Genomic DNA, 19,406 nt, shown 5'->3' with positions numbered 1-19,406 from the left:
AGGTCTTCCTTTGCCGTTGGTTCACCCTCCAATGGCCGCCGCGGCCGGCGCGCTGCGGCCGGCGCACCGCGCTGATCCGATGGCAGGAGCCAGGAGCCAGGTGCTTTTCCTGGTCTCCCATGGGGTGCAGGGCCCAAGCACCTGGGCCATCCTCCACTGCACTCCCTGGCCACAGCAGAGGGCTGGCCTGGAAGAGAGGCAACCGGGACAGAATCCGGCGCCCCGACCGGGACTAGAACCCGGTGTGCCAGCGCCGCTAGGCGGAGGATTAGCCTAGTGAGCCGCGGCGCCGGCCTGATGATTGATTTCTGAAAGGAGCAGCTCAGGTTACAGTGCTATAATGTTTTGAGGTGCCAGGGTAGGGTGCCAGAAAGGGCATGTCATGGTGGCAGAGTGCTTTGGTTCAAATTCCATACCTGAGACCTGGTAGTTGTAACAGGTGAGTGTCATAGTATGTTGCTGATGGCGAGGTTTTGTGGTTTAAAGGAGTTACTCTGTGTGAAGTGCCTCTGTGCCTAGCATAGAATTCATCCGCAAGCTGGTGCTGCTGGTAGTTTACCAGCTCCGTCTCATCTGTTGGTTATTAATGCAGTTAGTCTTGTAATTTTTATTTGGATTTGCACAAAAGATAAAAATTTCACTACAGTTTGACCCTATTTTAGGAGAATTTAAAACACTTTAAACAATGCTTAATTAGATTAAATCTGAACACAGTTTAAGTGCTTTATTTCAGAGTCGGTTATTTTAGGTCAACTTTCCAAAAGCAAAGTGGTTATACTTTCTGTAAGTGTAGTTATAATGGATAAATTTAATTTGTGATTATCAACTTTTGCCAAATGCTAAAGCTTAGGTAGGTGGAGGAAGGGTTCCAAATCTTCAGTTTGAGAAACATTGTTCTGTAGAAGGACCAGCAGTTCTTTCAAGACTTAACTTGAAAGTGGCACACTGTTTTTTTTTTTTTTTTTCTTGAGTGAACAAGCCTGCCCACAAAATTGCCTCAGGTATTCCATTATTTAATAGCAAATAGTAGCAAATAGTTTTAATTTCACATTCTAGACTCCTTCCTGTCATTTTTTTTTTTTTCAGTTTGAGAGGCAGATGGAAAGAAAGACAAACACACATACACCCAGCTCTTATGTTCTGGTTTCACTCCCCGAATGCCCTTAACGGCAGAAGTTGGCCTAGAGCTGGAACCAGGAGCCTGGACCTCAATCCAGGTCTCTTACATGGGTGGCAGGAACCCAATTACTCGAGCTGTCCCTGCTACCTCCAAGTACTGCATTGGCAGGAAGCTGGTAGACTTCTCTCAATTTTGATGTGACATTGCATTTGAGTTTATTATGCTGTATTTAACAAGATGAATGATGTTGGGCAAGTCATGTCATGCTTTAAAGTTTATTTTTACGTCAAATGAAATAGTTGTTTCCTTCCGTTATTCAGCCTGTGAAACTAAGAGAATATGGGATGTGCTGAGACTGATGGTAAATAATGGGAATTATTTTTCATGGGCCTTGACATAGCTGCTTTGCAGTGTAGCCTGAATGATTTATTAACCAATCGCAGATGTGTACTGACCTTTTCCCAGTTATTTGGTAAAAAATTCTGGAGCACCTAGTGTGAGATGAATCAGTGCTAAGTATAGAGGAATCAAAGGAGAGTAAGACAAGGCGCTTAAGGAACTTGGGGAAGGGTACTACAATTACTGAAGGGGTGTGATTATGGAAAGTTCCCCCATTTACTTTCGTAAGTGTTCTGGTTTCAGTAGTTAATTATATGGTCAACTTTATCTTAGAGTCTAGTGGAAAAGACAGACAAGTGCACGTCTGTAACATAATGCACACGTGACTGGAGGAAGCACAAGCTACCTGGAGGAGACTGGGTTACCTAACTTCCCTGATGATGGAGGTCTGATCTGAGTTTTGCCTTTGGAGTTGATTTTTCTCACCTGTTAACACAGTTGCTTAGTCTGGTATAGGAGCAAGGTATGGGAGCAGTGAAAGGAGTCTTTTGAAGAAGTGGATTTCAAACATTTCTTGCACACTGGAGTCATTCTGTGAGGTTTTTTTTTTTTTTTAAGATTTATTTGTTTGGGCTGGCGCCGCGGCTCACTTGGCTAATCCTCTGCCTGCGGCGCTGGCACCCCGGGTTCTAGTCCCGCTTGGGGCACAGGATTCTGTCCCGGTTGCTCCTCTTCCAGTCCAGCTCTCTGCTGTGGCCCGGGAGTGCAGTGGAGGATGGCCCAAGTCCTTGTGCCCTGCTCCCGCATGGTAGACCAGGGAGAAGCACCTGGCTCCTGGCTTCAGATTGGCCAGCGCGCCGGCCGCTGCTACGCTATAGCAGCCATTTGGGGGGTGAACCAACGGAAAAAGGAAGACCTTTCTCTCAGTCTCTCTCTCTCTCACTGTCTAACTCTGCCTGTCAAAAAAGAAAAAAAAAAGATTTATTTGTTTGTTTACTTGAAAGGCAGAGAGAGAGAGAGAGAGAGAGAGAAAGAGATATCTTCCATCTGCTGATTCACTACCCAAATGGCCACAATGGCCAGGACTGGGCCAGGCCAAAGTCAGGAGCAGGGATCTAAGTACTTGGGCCATCTTCTGATCTCCCAGGTGCATTAGCTGGATATGCAGTGGGGTAGGTGGGACTTGAATCAACACTTTCAATTCGGATGCCTGCATTCATGTGCAGTGTCCTAATCTTCAATGTTTCCAATTTACTTAGCTTGGGATAGGATCCTGGTAATTTTTAAAAAACTTTTATTTGTTTATTTGAAAGAGTTACAGAGAAGGGGGGTAGAGGCAGAGATGGGGGTAGGGAAGGGAGGAAAGGAGGGAGAGAGAGAAAGAGAGAAAGAGAGAGAGAGAAATATTTTCCAAACGTTAGTTTACTCCCTTAATGGCTGCAACAGCTGGGGCTGGGCCTGGCCAAAGCTGGGAGCCAGGAGCTTCTACTGGTACTCCCACGTAGGTTCTGTGGCCCAAGGACTTGGGCCATCTTATGCTGTTTTCCCAGGTGCAGTAGTAGGGAGCTGGCTTGAAAGTGGAGCAGCTGAGACTCGAACCAGTGTTTTTAGATGGGATGACTCCCTCTGCCGCAGCACAGGCCCCATCCTGGTAATTTTAAAAGCTTGTCAAGTGCTCTTAATGTGCAGCCAGTTGTCATCATTCTTGTTACTGCGTGAGTGTCCCTTTGCTATAGCCGGAGTAACCCATTTAGCTCTTGCTCTCTGTTTAATTGAGCCCAAATGAACTAAAAGTTAGACTGTCAAGATCTTTTTCATTAATGACCATAACAGCTAGGGCTTGGCCAGAATGAAGCCAGTAGCCCGGAAATCCATCCAGGTCTCCCACGTGGGTGGCAGGGACTCAAGTACCTGAGCCATCAGGCAGTGCTTCCCTGGCATGTTAGTAGGGAGCTGGATCAGAAGCAGAGTAGCTGGGTCTCCCAACTGGCACTCCAGTATAGGATGTGAGCATCCCAATGCCAGCTTAATGCTCTGTGCCTCATTGCCCTAAAATTTGAACTGTATTATAAATAGTAGTATTATTAAGTACATAGTATTAATTTTCTGGGGGGCATTGGACTAATTAAAAAAAAAACTTGCTATTTTTTGCTTTTATTCAACATAACGTGTGTGTGTGTGTGTATGTGTGTAAAATGCTGGAACTGAAAACTCCAAGGATGGCACTTGACATACTGAGGACTTTGATCCAAATAAGTAGGTTAAAGGATTCTCTGACAACCCCCTGTTTTCTAGTTTATCTCCCAAAGCTCAGGGAGACTTTCTCTCAAGTTCCCTCAGGTAGTTCCAAGACGCAGTTGTCTTTAATCCCCATCCTGAAATCTCATAAACCTGGGAAGATTAGTCACTGAGAAGAAACTAAAGATCATCACCACACCTGCCTGTACAAAGCTTTCTTCTGTTCTTAAGGTTGTTATCTGAGTTTTTATTTGCATAGCAAGACAGGCTTTCTTCACAGTGCACCTCACCTTCTCGAGTCTAGAGGGGCTTTGTCCCAGGCTATTTGTTTTTCTAGTCCACTCATCTCCCCTAAAAGTTGTTTACCTTTTCTCTAAAATTACTAAAATTACCTATACCCCTATGCCCCTCTGCTATATAAAGAGGGTATTTAAGCTTCAACCATCTGGCTCTTCTTTTGAGTTCTGTGTTCTGGGTCACTCCCATGCACTTGCACATTAAAAAAAATTTGCCTTTTCTCCTGTTAATCTTTCGATTCTCAGTTTATTTCAGCAGACTCTAGAGGCTAGAGGGGAATTCCCTTTGCTCACATGAATGATAACAGGAATGACTCAAGTCAAGACAAACAAAAATTTAGATTAAATAAAAATATCTGTTTTCATTTTTATTTGAAAGGGAGAGACAGAGAGATAGATAGAGAGATGTCCTCCACCCACTGGTTCATTCTCCAAATGCCTGCAGTAGCCAGAGGTGGGCCAGGTCAAAGCAAGGACCCAGAATTCAATCCAGGTCTCCTATGTGGATGGCAGGGACCCAAGTCCTTGAACTTGGGTCATCTGTTGCTTCACAGGAAGCTGGATCAACAGCAGAGAACCAGGCACTCCTTGTGATGGGATGCAAGGGTCCCAAACAATGGCTTTGCCAAGTGGTAACCTAACCCCAAACTACACACCTGCCTATAGACATTTTTTTGTAAGTAACTATGACCTATCATGATATTTATTATATTGTATGTGGAGGTGTTTTTCAGGTATTATATTTGAGAATAGAGGATTACAATAGAATGAAATATATGAGTTTTGAAGTATCTTGGGTTATAAATTAGTTATTAGTAAATACTTACAGTAAAAATTACATGAAGTATCAGCATTCTATTCAATAATAGTTAAAATGTTTGTGTCTAGGTATACAGGATAATGACAGTGGGAAAACCACCAACTGGTAAATTTAGAACTTAACTGTATCAGTTTAAACAGATATTCTCCTTCCCCTACCCTTTGCACAAGATATATGATTCTTCTCCCGCATAACAAGAAAACAACATAAAGGCCAAATGTGAAATGTGGTTTTAATGTTGGTACATGACCGTGGGAGAGCTCTTAGGGAAACTGTAAGGTCATTTTCTTTTTAATAATTGATTTTCCAGAAAAGCTTATTTAGAGCCATGTATTTTAAACTGAATTTAAAATGTTAAATATAATAATGGAAACATCTTAAAAGTCTCTCGAAGAAAAGAAAGGTCATAACTTGTGCAACTGAGAATACAGAAATGATCCTGTTAAAAATAAATGTGAAAAAGACTGAGAAAACGTTAGTTTGTTTTCAAAAGGTATGTGGAAAAAGTGCAGTTTTGTTAAGAAAAAGTACAGCTGCAAATGACCTTGAAGATTATTGATTGAAATAGTCCTCATCTAGCCCTGAATTGAATGCTCTGCTCTAGAAAGTGATTCAAGCTTGTTTAACATGAAAATGGATTTATAAAAATATAGAATGGAGTATAAATAATGTTTATTCAAATTGCTTTACAATATATTTTCATGGTGTTGTAAATTTCTTCACAGTACAAGTTGACATTGAATTCAGTTAGCTGAGTTGTTTTGGTTTAGAATGTGAGTTAAAAATAGGTTTAATAATACAGTTTTCTTTTTGTGATACATTAAAGGAGGACTGAATCCCAGTGAGTGTGAAAATATGACAAGAAATGAAATGTCAGAAGAACTTGAAATGGATACAGTGGATTCTTTGATAGACATGCCATTTGCTACTGTAGATATTAAAGATGCTTGTGGAAGTAAGTACTTTATTATTATAAATAGAGATTTAGGAGCAATGACTAGTAAATTTAGTTATATATAATGTTTTCATTAATAACTTATTCACTTTAAATACATGTCATATTTTGAATTTTGGTTATCTGTGTCTGTTGGTATTATATTGTGAAACCTGTCCTGGGTTTTAAAAACTCACAAAATTTGGGACCAAATCATTCTGTAGTTTGTCAGCTACTTCTGAATATTATGGGTCAGATCGCTCTATGGTTTATAGCCTCTTTCAGTTGCTCTGGAGCCACTATTAATCTCAGCAGTTACCCATTCATCTAACAGTTTCTTCCTGGATGATTGTCCAGGCATTGGGAGGTCCATCAATGACTAAGACTGACATTATCCTGCCCTCATGGAGCTAAACAGGCTAGTGTTGAAAACAGTTACACTTTTCATTATTGGATTTATTGGATCAATTCAGTCCTTGAGAGCTTAGTTCACAAACTTTAGAGGACCAATGGTTACTTGTTTGAATTCCTGCTAAAACTATATAAATATCTAAATCTGAATTTCATGTCATAAAAATAATACCATATGTGATATTTGGGGCTACCTCCACTGAAAATGTGACAGATTTGCCTGTTGCCCTTGTGAATAGGAAAACAAGGAAAAAAACAAAATTATTCAAAATTATTTACTGATGACATACTCTGCGCCACGCATGGCTGGTGGTTTTACAAAAAGTTTTGCTATGACTTGATAGGGTGTCATCATGTCTTCTAGCTTCATTAAGAAATTACTTAGTTCAGTCTCTTCATTTTGAGAAAACTAAGACTTAAAGAAGTTATGACTAAAGTCATACAGTTGAAAGGAGGCATAACATCTATGATTTCTGATTTCTGATTCATTGGTCATTTCTCTGATGAATATTTATTGGATGCCCAGAAAATGTCAGGCATTGTGCTAGACATTGGTGGTACTGACCTTGGCTCTCAAGAAGTTCACAGCTTGATTAGCTTAATTAACATGTTAACAGCCACAATCTCATAATGTAAGTGCCATACAGGATTTGATTGTTGTTTTTAGCTGTTGTTTATAATCCTGTGGAGCTGAGGTCTTTCTGCTTTTTATTTATTGAATATTGTGGTCAGTGGTTCTTTAAGCCTGTGAGTATAGAGTGGAGTGAATTATGTTTTTTTGCAAAAATTAAAGAAAAAGGAAGGAAGTAGAGATTGAGGAAGGGAAATAGAGGGAAGGAAGTATAGTTATCTTCTTAGAATTGTACCTATGAAATATATGAAGTCTTTTTTTATATTAATTAAAAAAAAACTCTCAAAGAATTAAAAAAAATTGGATGCATGGGGGAGGAGGATGTCCAGGAAGGTGTCCTAGAGGTTTGGCTGGAGTCGAGGCTTGGGGGATAAAAGTATGATCCATCTAAGGCTCTTGCCTGTACACAAACTGCCCTTGAACTTGCCTGATGAACAGAATTTTCCACAGAGCCTTGTAGAAGTACAGATTCTTCTTTTCCAACTTTGCATCAAGTCAGGGAATCTTGTTTTTTGGACATCCCAGCTCATTCTGATGCGCAGTGAATCTCAGAAGCCACACTAGTCTGTCACACTATCTTCTGATTGCAGTGAACCTGGTTCATGTTCTGGGGGGTGTTACAAAGTCGGGGGTTTACTTAAAATGTATTCGATCTCTGGTATTTTATTAATCTACTTTTCCTACTTCATAATCCAAAAAAGGGAAAAAAGAACATGATGAGGTTTTGGCTTAGCCAAGCAGGTTTTTCTCCACTTTTCCTTTACAGCTGGCAGATAGAGAAAGACAACGTTAGTCACTTTCACAACTGTTAGGGTACCGTCATTTGAAGAATTTGCCCACTTATTAATTAGCAGAAGTTTTTTTTTTTTTTTTTGAAAAGAGAGGCAAGGATAGCAAGAATTAATGTGCTACTCTTAATTCTCAACTTCTTGAGCACATAAAGTGAATGTATTTAAAACTTTAAATGATTTCTTTCTGATTTGGTTACTTTCTTTCTCTAGTTTAACAGAAAATAAAGAAAAATTCTTATAAATCTTTATGTCTCATGCCCATAGTGAGCATCACCCATCCACACTTCTTCCCCCTGAGCCCTATTGGAGTCTGTCAGTCACTCCCATTGGCACACAGATAAGTCAGGCGGTAACAAGAGAGTCCTGTTTACCATTCTGACTGCAGGTACTTCTGACTTAGACATATACATATTTGCTATCTTTGAACTGCTTCCACTAGGGCTAGAGAGCAAGATACTTCTAGAATCCTGGAGAGCAAATAGTAGTCCAATAGCCACTCTGTCCTTACAGCTCTACTACCAAGGAGACCAAATTACCAGAAAGAAGGAAGGGAACGCTTTTGTGGCCTGCTTTTCATTCCTGTTCTGAGAGGGACAGCTGCTTTTCCAGAGGATGGTTATTGAAGGGGGGGCAGTGCTTCATATGAATATGATATTTTCTCTGCAGTGGTATATTTCTTCTCTTTTTCTTTTTTTGAGATTTAAAAGAAAGATGTATTAGAGTCAAAGACCACCAGCCAGAGTGGTATGGACTGGGGCTCCAAGAAGTGCAAGGCCTGAGGGGCTGGTGGTACTGTGATTTTAAGCATAATTTTGGGGAAGAAAAAAATCTTGACATTCAGTTACAAGGTGGGGGCAAAACCCATCAAAAAGACTTGATTTGCAGTCTTTTATTCTGTCTGTCTTGCTAATGATAAAACAAAGAGCCATCAGAAGGGTGGGATACTTAATTCGATTTACAGTAAATTGGGAGCTCAGGAGGAATCACTACTCCCCTACTATTCTCATGATAAGATTGGAAGCTTTCAAGGAGTAGTCAGGCAGGCACTTTTGACCTTGCTAAAGATTTTGCACCCTCAGTTTCCACTGAGACCATCCTGACTGCCTATTAACCCATCTGATTCCTCATATTCCTCCTGCCACCCAGAAGAATGGACCCTAACTTCTTTTAGGGGAACTGGGTGATGACTGCTGTGGCTGCTTCATGCTGAAAAGGGACATCATTGTGAACAGCAGTCAAGACAGGGTTCCAGCCGGAGGTGGCTTCTTGACGGTGATGGCAGTGCCAGCTTGCAGAAACTGCTTCTATCCGAGCTTTCATGTGCATGGCCATCTAGAATTTCAGTTTCAGGTATGGAGAAAATGAATCTAACATGCAGATTAAACTCACGGTGTCTAAAACAAAGGACAGAGTCATTATTAGAGGACCTAAGAAAGGTGCTGTCTAAACCACTAGCAAGTTTTCCCATTGAGAGGCAAATAGAAACAACAGGAGGTATCTGATAACAATCAAGTGGGCTAAAGTCTGGCCAGCTATATATGAGGTCCAGACCTATCTCTTCACATGGGGTACTGGAAGAGACATCATAAGGGAGGTGTATACTTCCTTAGGGGAGGCGCCCTATTGACTTCCATTACCGAGATGGCCTGGGAGGAGAGCTGGCCTGAATAGAAGGTAGGTGGCATCTCTAAAAGGAAATTTACAGTTCTGCCTACAATATTACTGACCCTACTTGGCTTTTCCCTCAACAGTGGTGGTTACTTTGGAAGCTGCAGTGAAAGAAGGGCTTTTTTTTGGCTTAGAGCCAACAGAGTCTGTGGTTCTGACCTGGGAGTCCTTCAACCCCCTACAGCAGTTCTGTTTCCAGAGCTGCCAGGGCTTTTTGTAAGCTGACTTCTGCTGAAGCCCTGGGCCTTTCCACATTAAAAACCCATGTCAATTGCAGTGGACTATCCTGTTGGGTCTTCTTGATGGCAGATCACTGTGTAAAGTAGCCATTAATTAGCCTGCCACCTATCTTTAAATTGCTTCGCCTGCCTAGTTTGCTCCTTTTCTTCTGGTTTCTGGGAAAGTAGACCAGAGGAAACCTTTAAGAGGATGCAAGTCAAGGGGTGCTCAGTCCCATGATGGCTTAAACTAGAAATCTATAGCCACAGGCATGTTCTTTTTTTTTTTTTTCAAAGATTTATTTATTTATTTGAAAGTCAGAGTTACACAGAGAGAGGAGAGGCAACGAGAGAGAGAGAGAGAGAGAGAGAGAGAAAGAGGGAGAGGTCTTCCATCTGCTGGTTCACTCCCCTGATGGCCACAACGGGACAGAGCTGTGCTGATCCGAAGCCAGGAGCCTCCTCTGGGTCTCCTGCATGGGTGCAGGGGCCCAAGGACTTGGGCCATCTTCCACTGCTTTCCCAGGCCGTAGCAGAGTGCTGGATTGGAAGAAGAGCAACTGGGACTAGAACTGGCGCCCATATAGGATGCTGGCGCCTCAGGCCAGGGCGTTAACCCACTCACTGCGCCACAGTGTCGGCCCCGACAGGCATGTTCTGATAGTGGTTTTTCTGTGAGGTAGACAATGCCCATGAGGACAGCTATGTCCTCACTTTAACATCAAACATGAAGACCACCTTATCTATAAAATTCGAAGTCATTAGTGAAACTTTCCCTCCCTTCGTTTGGTTTGAAAATGGAGGTTTTACCTGTTAACTATGCCCATGGTGAGATAAATCTAGCTGTGAAATCATAATTTCTTCTATATGTAGCCAGGCTGTTATTATAGAAAATTGTTATCCATCCCTTTTATAAGATCTAAAGATTAAGCTGTACATCCTGGAGAGTCCTTCAGTATAGAGCCAGTTTCCCATCTTGAAGAGAATAGAGAAATGAGGGAACAAGTCAGCCTTCCTAGATTGCTACTGTCAATAACTTAATGTCAAATGAAAATTTAGCAAGCAATGTTAACTGTTAAATAACAGCTTACGAAAACATTTAGCAGAAGATCCAGTGACTTCCATAAATTTCAAGACAAGAGTACATGTATTTGGAAACATCGTTTAAATATCTAACACAAGTGTAACTTGTTTTACTAGCAAAGCCAAGTACAAACATGTCAGTGACTTAAACATTTTTAGTTTCTTTCTACCAACAATCTTAAAACATCTGATACAGAGATTTATTTAGGTCATGTAAACCAAAAAAAGATATCTTTGATTAATTTAGCAGTTTAAATTTATGGGCAATCTTTTATCTAGAAGCCAATTAAAACAGAGCTCTTACTAAATAAATTTTCCCGTGTAGACATATAATATGTACATAATATAACATAACATATACGATAGAACAGTAAAGCAATTTCAGCAATAGTTTCTTAAAATCCAACTTTTTACAATTACCATCACTCAGAATTACTTCCTGCTTTTAGTAACCTGAATTAACTATACTTTTTCTTAGTTTGAACCTGTAGTCCATTACTGGTTTTATCTGCTTGCAAAACTGTCCCAAAGTGTTGAATACAACAGTGGTCAGGGAAAAAGAGGTCCTTTGGAACCTTAAAGGGGACACATTTAAGCAGAACCAACAATGTTTTAACTTCATGAGCAGTAAATCTGATTTTTAGTGTTTGGAGAATGAAAAACTGTAGATGACAAAAGGCTTCAAATAGCCATATTTAAAATTATAAACTCATTAACCAACAAGAAGAGGCACTTGCTTATTCCACACAGTATTTTTATAGAAAACTTTTATTTAATAAATATAAATTTCAGGCCGGCGCCGCGGCTCACTAGGCTAATCCTCCGCCTTGTGGCGCCGGCACACCGGGTTCTAGTCCCGGTTGGGGCGCCGGATTCTGTCCCGGTTGCCCCTCTTCCAGGCCAGCCCTCTGCTGTGGCCAGGGAGTGCATTGGAGGATGGCACAGGTGCTTGGGCCCTGCACCCCATGGGAGACCAGGAAAAGCACCTGGCTCCTGGCTCCTGACATCAGATCAGTGCGGTGCGCCGGCCGCAGCGCGCCGGCCGTGGTGGCCATTGGAGGGTGAACCAACGGCAAAGGAAGACCTTTCTCTCTGTCTCTCTCTCTCACTGTCCACTCTGCCTGTCAAAAAAATAAATAAAAATAAAAAAAATCATTAAAAAAATATAAATTTCAAAAGTTCAACTTTCGGATTATAGTGGTTCTTTCCCCCATACCTGCCCTCCCACCACCACGCCCATCCTACCTCCTACTCTCTCTCCCATCCCATTCTTCATTAAGATTCATTTTTAATTATCTTTATATACAGAAGATCAACTCTATACTAAGTAAAGATTTCAGCATTTTGTACCCACACAGACATACAAAGTATAAAGTACTGTTTGAAGACTAGTTTTACTATTAATTCTCATAGTATAACACACTAAGGACAGAGGTCCTGCATGGGGAGCAAGTGCACAGTGACTCCTGTTGTTGATTTAACAATTGACACTCTTATTTATGACATCAGTAATCACCCGAGGCTCTTGTCATGAGCTGCTAAGACTATGGAAGCCTCTTGAGTTCACAAACTCTGACCTTATTTATACAAGGCCATAATCAAAGTGGAAGTTCTTTCCTCCATTCAGAGAAAGGTACCTCCTTTATGGATGGCCCATTCTTTCCACTGGGATCTCACTCAGAGATCTTTCATGTAGGTCATTTTTTGCCACAGTGTTTTGGCTTTCCATGCCTGAAATACTCTCATGGGCTTTTTAGCCAGATCTGAATACCTTAAGGGCTGATTCTGAGGCCAAAGTGCTCTTTAGGGCATTTGTCATTCTATGAGTTGGCTGTGTATCCCACTTCCCATGTTGGGTCGTTCTCCCTTTTTTAATTCTATCAATTATTATTATTATTATTTTTTTTTATTTTTTGACAGGCAGAGTGGACAGTGAGAGAGAGAGACAGAGAGAAAGGTCTTCCTTTTGCCGTTGGTTCACCCTCCAATGGCCGCTGCGGCCAGCGTGCTGCGGTCTGCGCACTGCGCTGATCTGAAGGCAGGAGCCAGGTGCTTATCCTGGTCTCCCATGGGTTGCAGGGCCCAAGGACTTTGGGCCATCCTCCACTGCACTCCCGGGCCACAGCAGAGAGCTGGCCTGGAAGAGGGGCAACCGGGACAGAATCTGGCGCCCCGACCGGGAGTAGAACCCGGTGTGCCGGCGCCGCAAGGCGGAGGATTAGCCTAGTGAGCCGCGGCGCCGGCCTCATTCTGTCAATTATTATTAGCAAACACTGGTCTTATTTATGTCCACACAGTATTTTTGAAAGCACCTGTAGGATTTTATAAAACATTTAACCACTTTAGGCCTCTGAGCCTTAAATTTAAAAGTTCAACAGAACACAAAATCTGTCTCTGGTCATTCCAAGAATCGGATATAAAACCTTCATTTTACATTATCATAATATAAAATTTAGCACTGCTTCACCCCTTTGACATTGTCTTTAATATAATCCAAATAGCCTTATTAGTTGGTAGCTCTGCAAGATGAGACATACATCCTTTGATATTTCCAGGGGCCAAATTGGAAATATCAAAGTCCAAGAAATTTGTAACTTTGATCTTTTGAATGCCTGTCAAAGATGCCAAGAAAGTTTAAAATATCTGGTAGAAACAGGATTCCTTAGCATCATGAGATAATAACACAACAAGATCACTAGATTTTTGTAACTTTGGGACATTTGTTGTTGTTGTTGTTGTTGTTTGACAGGCAGAGTGGACAGTGAGAGAGAGAGAGAGAGAGAGAGAGAAAGAAAGGTCTTCCTTTTGCCGTTGGTTCACCCTCCAATGGCTGCTGCGGCTGGCACATCGCGCTGATCTGAAAGCAGGAGCCAGGTGCTTATCCTGGTCTCCCATGGGGTGCAGGGCCCAAGCACTTGGGCCATCCTCCACTGCACTCCCTGGCCACAGCAGAGAGCTGGCCTGGAAGAAGGGCAACCGGGACAGAATCTGGTGCCCCGACCGGGACTAGAACCCGGTGTGCCGGCACCGCAAGGCGGAGGATTGAGCCATGGCGCCGGCCTATCTTTTGGACATTTGTATTCCTTTAAACCCAGTGTCCATTTACAGTCGAACCACATTCTCATGCATGAGATTGTTGTTTACCAAAGATGTCTGTTTAGATTTTAATTGAATTTGAGTCTAGTTTTCTTTTTACTCTGCTCCCCCCAACCCCATAAAAAAGAACACCAGTGATGCCTAGTCAACAGTCAGCTATTTGGGACTGCCTTTGAAACAAAAAGTTCAGTTCTGGGTCCCAAGGATGACTGTGGGCTATGGGCCAATGTGCCAAGGACAAGAAAGGAACTGGAGATTGTTCACCATTATGTTAGGTTTACTGGGAGAGGACATCCATCAGAGCAGATGGGCACCCCTCCAGAGAGATTCCTAAGGAGGAGAATGTGATAGGTGACAGAATATAGGGCAGTGACCTACAAGGAGGCTCCTGTAAGAGCCTGTGAAGAGGCAGACTAGAGGAAACAAAAAACTGGAGGCCCTGCAAAGAGACAATAACCTTATACTCCAGACCAAAAGCCAATACTGAAGTGTCTAATCATGGGGCTGTCAGTTAATCCAGCCTCAGGGATGAGGAGTCAGCTCAGGAGGTGTCTCAAGAAGCCTAAGACTTCATCATATGGATTCATCTATATATATTCAATTGCATTATTGGGCCTAGATTCTTGCCCAGAGAACCCTGGGCAAAATTACAAATAGGGGCAATGGTCGCCTGATTAAAAAACTCTCCCCCAGTGAGGATCAAAAGCCTCAGTAGTCAAACACTGTAACAGAGGGACCCTGGTGGCTCACTAAAGAATAGACCAAGGACCCTGTGACACTCTGGCAAATATTTTAGTGCATATTGGCACACATGCAGGGAAATTGAGGCAAGAGGCCAGTTGGGAGACAGAGTTCCAAGATGGGGAGTCAGAGTAGAGGGGCTGGCTCTTTTCACAACTCACTTAGGCTAACTTCTCCATCCTCTAGAATGTAAGCAGGCCAGATGGTGATGCAGAAAAGATGAGGCATTTTTCTTTAAGCTCAGGAGTCAAAGAAGTTTCAAAGTAGATGGTTTGCCTCCTGGCTGGAATGAGAGGATAAAAATGAAAGTGTACTTCAGGTCTTAAGTCTCCTGAGTTCGAGATGTCTCTTAAAACTCTCTCGCTGCCTCTGGTGTCCCAGATGCGCACCGAAGCTCACAGGGAAGGGAAGAAAGTGAGGATGGGGTTAGCACATATCACCCACTCTTGCTTAGCCTTCCATGCCTGTAGCCTAGGATATATGTTTGTTAGAATAGCACACGCAGAGAGTGATCAGTTCCCTTACTGGTGGTGTGCTAGACTGGGGCTCTGTCTAGTCAAATACATACTGTTGATTTTTCCTTATACTAAGGAAAATTAGTTGTTCTATTCCTCTTAACCTTGGGTTTTATATAATAGGCCTGATTTTGACAATGACTCTTCATGACAAGAGCCTTAGCAAAGGTGTTTTTAACCTAGAGAACACCAGTCCTGTTTGCCACCTAGGTTGGTGACTAGGCAGGTGAAGTCACCAAGAAGCATAGTACGGGAATATAATCTCCATGGTAAACCTCCTCTGAGGTATATATGTGTGCGTGTGTGTGTGTGTGTGTGTGTATATATATATATATATATATATATAAAAAACATAGAAGGACCAGATAGAAGTGACCCAAGGGATGACTTGAGAAGAAAGATAGTGGATATCAGAGACATGCTGAGACTTGTCTACACAAGTTCAGGTCACATAGGAGCTGCATCTCATGGGAGTCTAGATCAAAAAACTACCTGTCAAAGGGATAATTGATCTTTAGCCCAGAGCTAACAAATGAAACATCTAGGAAATAACCCCTAATGGGACCAGGAAATCGAGTTTGTAGGAATTGAGGAGACCTGATGAGGTACAGAAAGCATTTAGAGGAGCAGAGAGAGACAGAGATTGTGTTGGGATCTGGACTAAAGGAAAAACTCATTGAGGCATGGAGCCCAGAGCCCATGGCCTTGATCCAAGCTGCACCCAGTCTTCCTGACAAATTAATCTCCAAGAAAGGAAGAACAGAATGCAGTGTTTGGCTGACACCCTCATGGGCTGATACCTGCGAAAGGAAGCTGAGTTGGACCGGACCAACATTACCAGAGCTGAGATGAGAAGTGTGAAGAGTACAGCCTTTGGCTTTGCAGCTCGTGAGGGCTCCAAAAGGGCAGGGGACTTGCTCCCTGCAGGAAAGTGCATTTCCCGGGCCAACACCATTCCAGCTGTCAGGATCTGGTGTCCAGGACAAGAGCCCTTGTGGAAGCACTGGAGTGTAGCCCCAGCCAGAGTCCATCAGTTGTCTTGAAGCCTTCTCCCAGTCCCACACATAGGGCCAGTCCACACTGGAGAAGAGAGGGTTAGAACAGAGTCTCAGCTCCAGGAGATTGCTCTCACCCGAATCAGCAAGCCTGGTTGCTGAGTATTAAGTCTGGCAGTCACACTCATCACTTTCAGCTGGGTGACAGGGACCTGGTCTATTTGAGAACATGAGAAAGTTGCTATGGAGGAGAGTGAGATTCTTCGAAAAAAGCCAGAGCAGTCCACATGCTCACCATTCTGGGGGGGATGATCTGATGCTGGCTGGAGTCGAACTCCGTGGGGATCCACATGCCTTTGGAGTTGCCCGAATCATGGCACCAAAATGTTACAGATAAAATGGCGGTGGAGAAAACACTACCCCAGTTCTTTGTGTTACATGGAAGAAGACTTGCCAAGTGGACAAGCAGAGAGATTTAAAATCATCATTTATTAGAGTCAGAGACCTCCAGCTAGAGTGGCATGGAGGGGGGCTCCAAGAAAGGCAAAACCCTGGTATAGTTCTTACTGATGAAATGAGGTTATCCATGTATCTCAGAGGCTCAGGCAAGTCCACAGAAGCCTGTTTTAACTCTATGGTAATATGCCACTTTTTTGTAAGTTAAAAGTCTTTGTGAGTTAGGCTAGATTTCAAACTACCATGCATAATATATTACATTTGTATAATATAATATAATCTCTAAAATAGATTTCAAATTTCAAGCTCCAGCTTACACATGGGCAGTCTGGGCCAGTGGGTGAAACAGAAAACTGTGCTTTAAGTTTTGGTTATTTCCTTTTCTACCTGTGTGACTTTGGACATTGAAACTATAAGCTGCACTTCTTTAACTATAAACTGTGGGTAATAATTCCCTTTAACACTGTATAGTGTTGCCATACAGATCACAAGTGAGAGTATGTGGAAAAAGTATTTAAAAATGAAAAATGTTATTTATAGAACCTTTGGAATGTACCCCTTAATTTTTAAGGATCAACTTATTCTCTCATTTTTATTTTTTTATTTTATTTATGTATTTATTTTTGACAGGCAGAGTAGACAGTGAGAGAGAGAGAGAGACAGAGAGAAAGGTCTTCCTTTTTGCCATTGGTTCACCCTCCAATGGCCGCCGCGGCACCACGCTGATCCGATGGCAGGAGCCAAGTACTTATCCTGGTCTCCCATGGGGTGCAGGGCCCAAGCACTTGGGCCATCCTCCACTGCACTCCCTGGCCATAGCAGAGAGCTGGCCTGGAAGAGGGGCAACCGGGACAGAATCCGGTGCCCCAACCGGGACTAGAACCTGGTATGCTGGCGCTGCAAGGCGGAGGATTAGCCTAGTGAGCCGCGGCACCGGCCCTATTCTCTCATTTTTATAATATTTACTGAGGCTGGTGCTGTGGTGCAGTGTGTTAAAGACCCAGCCCACAGCGCTGGCATCCCATATGGGTGCTGATTCAAGTCCTGGCTGCTCCACTTCCATTCCAGCTCACTGCTGTGGCCTGGGAAAGCAGTAGAAGATGGCCCAAGTTTTTGGGCTCCCATGTGGGAGACCTGGAAGAAGCTCCTGGCTCCTGGCTTTGGATCAGCTCAGCTCTGGCCTTTGTGGTCATTTGGGGAGTGAACCAGCAGGTGGAAGACCCCCCCCCCCCCTTGCTTTACCTCTCTCTGTAACTCTGTCTTTTAACTAAATAAAAATAAATCTTTCAAAAAATAGTATTTACTAAATCACCAAGGAACAAATAATAAAATTCTTTGCAAATGGGCAACTACTAATTTTTGTGAAGTGAGATTCTTATAGAAATGTGACAAACTGTGTGTTTTCTTCTCAACCCTTAAACCTTAAGATAGATTTAATAACAGTGTTTGTGCCCCAAACACGGAGTAGTTAGTTTGTGGTTTGAATGGACTTCACTTCACTTTCTCTTACAGTTAGTATCATGGAAATGTAATCATTCTTCTGGCCTATGATAGACACTAACTTTACAGTTCTCAGACTGCTGGTTGTTGCCTGTGGTTCCTTCAGTTTTCTTTGGCATGTGGAAATTGTTATCTGCTGTGGAATTCTTGCCAGTTGAAATCCTGGCAGAGCAAGGAGGAAAGGAGTGCCAACAAGAACATCATGGGAAGGGGAGTCCCTGCCAGTGGGAAAACTCCTGGGATGTTTAGTTTGGTGTCTCTGTGTTGCCAGTTGTGTTACCTTCAGAGAGTACAGGCGCATATGATCTGTTTGTCTGAAACTGGTCTTTACATTTTTTGCTGGGATGCTTCTTTTGTTTTTTTAAGATTTATTTATTTGAAAGTCAGAGTTACACACAGAGAGAAGGAGAGGCAGAGAGAGAGAGAGAGAGAGAGAGAGAAAGAGAGAGAAAGAAAGGTCTTCCATCCACTGGTTCACTCCCCAGATGGCCACAGTGACCGGAGCTGAGCTGTTCCAAAGCCAGGAGCTTCTTGGTCTCCCACGGGGGTGCAGGGGCCCAAGGACTTGGGCCATCTTCTACTGTTTTCCCAGGCCATAGCAGAGAGCTGGATGGGAAGTGGAGCAACTGAAACATCAACTGATGCCCATTTGGAATGCCAGGACTACAGGTGGCGGCCTTATCCGCTACACCAAAGCTCTCGCCCTGCTGGTTTGCTTCTTAAGAAGAGACTATTTAACCAGAATTATATATTGGAATATTAAATATACTAGACTATAATTATATATTAGGATAAACCATACATTAGAATACAAGAATATATTAGAAGTAAAATATTAAAATTTAGCTACAAGAGACAGTCTTTTAGAGGTAAATGGTGAGGAAGCAATACAGCCTGAAAGCCACCTCTTTGTCTCCCTTTATTGGACCTGTTTCAGGAGAAAATCCAGCATTAGTGAGTGGTTGACTTGGATCTGGCTGGAACTCTACTCTTTTCAAGGGAAGCATCATGGGTCAGAAACCTAGCAAACCATGCAGAAAATGTTAGGAGTTGTTGTCATTGTGCCTCTGGAAGATGAATGGGCATCTGTAATGGGCAGTCATTCTGCTGCTGTTGGGAGTAGCTTAATGTGCTCCCTGCAGTCTGACTCTGAGGACAGTGTTGACTCCAGGCTCTTAAGAATCAAGACACATACATGAAAATATTGGAGAATCTCTTTTATAGTCACATGTTGTCGCTCCCCCTCTTTGCGGAGGAACGACACAGGACCCTGCGCTGTTCTTTTGTCTGCTCAGCCCTTCCCGGGTTTGCTGCTGGTTCTTCCCGGGTTGGCTGCCGATCCTTCCACCTCCAGGGAAGGGCGGCTCCCCCTGCCACTTTCCCCACTTCCGCGGGGGAGCGGCACACTGCCAGCCGGCTCTCTCGGGGGCTGCTCAGATGTTATCCGGATGTTCCCCTTAGATGTTCCTGGTGCATGTTGTCTCTCTCCTCCTTTATAGTCCTCTTCCACCAATCCCAACTCTGCTACCCACACCGAGTACACTGCTCTCCTCC

The 19,406-nt window shown here is 42.9% G+C and overlaps 1 protein-coding gene across 4 annotated transcripts in view; it reads left to right on the top strand.

Annotated features, from left to right (window-relative positions):
• The window catches only part of AKAP7 (A-kinase anchoring protein 7), a 163,351-nt gene that overhangs the window by 5,911 nt on the left and 138,034 nt on the right, over positions 1-19,406 (top strand). For all 4 annotated transcript variants that reach the window (XM_051855333.2, XM_051855334.2, XM_070073554.1 and 1 more), the window contains exon 2: positions 5,640-5,768. In XM_051855333.2, the coding sequence (XP_051711293.1) occupies positions 5,640-5,768 (129 nt within the window). The remainder of the gene's footprint in view (positions 1-5,639; positions 5,769-19,406) is intronic.

The sequence above is a fragment of the Oryctolagus cuniculus genome, chromosome 5 (genome assembly GCF_964237555.1).
Source record: "Oryctolagus cuniculus chromosome 5, mOryCun1.1, whole genome shotgun sequence".
NCBI lineage: Eukaryota > Metazoa > Chordata > Mammalia > Lagomorpha > Leporidae > Oryctolagus > Oryctolagus cuniculus.
Note: the sequence above shows the minus strand (reverse complement) of the source record. Positions and strands in the feature narration are given on the sequence as shown.